This window comes from Pterocles gutturalis, unplaced genomic scaffold (genome assembly GCF_000699245.1).
Source record: "Pterocles gutturalis isolate BGI_N339 unplaced genomic scaffold, ASM69924v1 scaffold2828, whole genome shotgun sequence".
NCBI classification, from domain to species: Eukaryota; Metazoa; Chordata; class Aves; order Pterocliformes; family Pteroclidae; genus Pterocles; species Pterocles gutturalis.
This window is the reverse complement of record NW_010117773.1, coordinates 7,595-10,602: the sequence shown is the minus strand read 5'-3', so window position 1 is coordinate 10,602 and position 3,008 is coordinate 7,595. Positions and strand designations below refer to the sequence as shown.

Genomic DNA, 3,008 nt, shown 5'->3' with positions numbered 1-3,008 from the left:
TGCAATGGTAAAACCCAGGGACGGGGAGCCTACAGGCACTCTCCAGATACTGGTGTGCCTTGGAAGAGTCAGCACTGATCTGACAGGCTTACTGCAGCTTGCCTCATTTCCATGAAATGATGATAAACAGAGCCAGTTCCCAGGAAACATGCTAACAGCAAAGAAAGCTTCAGGGCTGGCACATTCCCTGGATCCAGGGAAGCCTCAACGCTCCCAAGTGCCAGAAGCAGGACTGGTGCAGCAGCAGGGAAGGGCTGCTGGTGCTGGAGCCCTGGCCTGGTAGGGAAGTGGTCTGCACACCGGCCAGCAAGGTGACATCATTAATAGGCTGGCACCACAATTTATCTGATGTGGTATACAAATGATGTTTGCTTATGAAAAGTAAAGACTGGTTTGGGGAAAGAGGAGCAGGAGCCAACAAGAATAACTGAACTGTGTTAATTCATTTCTAGACTCCTGTATCTTTACCAATCTGTCCCAATCCAATTTCCACCAAAGTGTGCTCCTTAGCCGAACAGACATTAACAACACTTAGACCAAATGGAAGCTGCAGGTATTCATGTGCGTAGTTACCACCAATGCTACCAATTCCAAGACAAAGTACATTATTTTTAATTCTTGAAATAATTTTAAAATGTTCCATAGCATATATTGAAAGATTGTCCAGGAAAAATGCTAGCAAGCAAGAAAACTCTAGAAACCAGAAAATTCTTTTCATATACCTTTAAAATTACCTAAATAGCCAACATCCTAGGCAATCATAAAAGCATTACTTCAGTTACACTGCTATATTCTAGTACACTATCTTGAATTGTGGTATCTCATGAGAAAAAAAAAAGGCATTAAAATACTTAGCTTATTAATGGACAGTCATATTTAAACTCATTTTTCTTACCCTAAGCTTTTATGATCTAGCAATGGAAAATTTTTCTTCATGTTTTTCAGAAAGAACAGAAAATTCCAAGAAATGGAAGCCACTGCTAGTAAAAGAAGAAAAGTTGAGTATCATCAGGGTTAATAGCTCCTATTTGAGATCCATGAATGATTCCAGAGTTACTTTTCTATATCGAACTTTCAAGTTTCATTAATAATATGCTGCCTCTCCAGAATATAGGTGTGCTGATGGTACGAAGGCTATTTATTCATCCCATGGAATAGAAGAGCTAGAGGAACAATGGCTTCAAAAGTCTCATGCTTATACGTTTTGACAGTAGTTTGTTGGGCAAGCGCTCTCTGGTACTTAAGTATAACTCGCCCTACTTCTTCCTACACTGGCCACAGACAGCTCAGTAGTATATCCATAGCCAGAAAAAACGTTTCCTTTGGCAACATAAGAACTCGACCTATAAATCCTCATTCCTTTGACTTTCTTATCAATGAACCCAACAAATTCCCTTTCTTGGTCATTCTTATCAGCACAACTCACAAAGAGTTTGATGCAAGGCAAGCCATTCGAGAAACGTGGGGAGATGAAAACAACTTTAAAGGAATTAAAATCGCCACACTATTTCTTCTCGGAAAAAATGCAGATCCTGTGTTAAATCAAATGGTGGAGCAAGAAAGCCAAATTTTTCATGACATTATTGTGGAGGATTTTATCGACTCTTATCACAACCTCACTCTGAAAACATTGATGGGGATGAGGTGGGTAGCAACATTTTGTTCAAAAGCAAAGTACGTTATGAAGACAGACAGTGATATTTTTGTAAATATGGATAATCTTATTTATAAGCTGCTCAAACCTAACACCAAGCCAAGGAGAAGGTACTTCACAGGTTACGTCATAAACGGAGGACCAATACGAGATGTTCGCAGTAAGTGGTACATGCCGAGAGATTTGTATCCTGACAGCAATTATCCACCCTTCTGTTCAGGCACTGGCTACATATTTTCAGCTGACGTAGCAGAACTGATTTACAAAACCTCCCTTCACACCAGACTTCTTCATCTTGAAGATGTGTACGTTGGACTCTGTCTTCGGAAGCTGGGCATTCACCCCTTCCAGAACAGTGGCTTCAATCACTGGAAAATGGCTTACAGTTTGTGCAGGTACCGCAGGGTGATCACAGTGCACCAGATAACACCAGAAGAAATGCACAGGATTTGGAATGACATGTCCAGCAAGAAACATCTTAGATGTTAAGATTTTTACAGATGTAAATACCTTTTTTAAAATTTTGGTTTAGTCTGGTTATTTTTTGACAAAGTGATCTGCTGATTTACAGGTTAAACTGTGAGATATTGACTGTGAGAGGATTTTTAATGACTGATTTTTCATTCTCATTTTAACTACTGGTTTACAGACTTCAGGCTCTTTTCATAAGGACTTTACACCAACTGAAAGGATCTAGAGTCAAATCTCAGATTTTGTATATTTTCCTCTATCAAACATATCAGCTCCTGCATCTGTACGTAAAAGGACAATAATAAAGTATCATGAGCTGCTTAACATTTCATGCTCCAGCCTCCGAGATAAGACTCAGGCCCTAAGAAATTAAGAATTACAAACATATTTTTATTCCTTTTTTGACACCCTACAACCATCTCTATTTAGAGCTTTGTTAATAAATTGAGCAGTATACACCTACTTAACATGTGTATTTTATAGTACACTGTGTGCAATTCCCAAACAGCTTACTGATAGTATAATAGAATTTAGACAGGTAAGAACATCAAAGTCTCATAAGTCTTAGAAACAAACCCACACAGTGAACCATATTTTTATCCACCAAATGGTATTCCTTTAAATTATTTCAGAGGATACCCCATTTCTTTCCACTGCCTAAAGTACCCTCTAAAAGATCCAATACAATTTTAAAATTAGAGTCTGTAGGTGAAATAAAACATGGGAGATGTATGAAAATCTATCTTTAAAATATATGATAAAGGTATTAATATCTTTTAAGTTTTAATTTCAAAGCAAGTGCAATGTTTCTCATTAGTATCAGTGGATCTCTCCATTAAGTGTCTTGAATAGCAATGTATAATTGTATTGAATTATAAAAGTG

General features: G+C 37.9%; 1 protein-coding gene across 1 annotated transcript; it reads left to right on the top strand.

Moving 5' to 3' along the window:
* The first annotated feature begins 1,174 nt into the window (after positions 1-1,174).
* On the top strand, positions 1,175-2,391 carry B3GALT1 (UDP-Gal:betaGlcNAc beta 1,3-galactosyltransferase, polypeptide 1). The gene has a single exon (XM_010075904.1). It carries the CDS (start codon positions 1,175-1,177, stop codon positions 2,141-2,143), a length of 969 nt encoding a protein of 322 aa, XP_010074206.1. The 3' UTR covers positions 2,144-2,391.
* The last annotated feature ends 617 nt before the right edge of the window (positions 2,392-3,008 follow it).

Bases quoted from the DNA above. Each gene is read 5' to 3' on its own strand.
- B3GALT1 (XM_010075904.1), top strand. From the start codon at position 1,175: ATGGCTTCAAAAGTCTCATGCTTATACGTTTTGACAGTAGTTTGTTGG.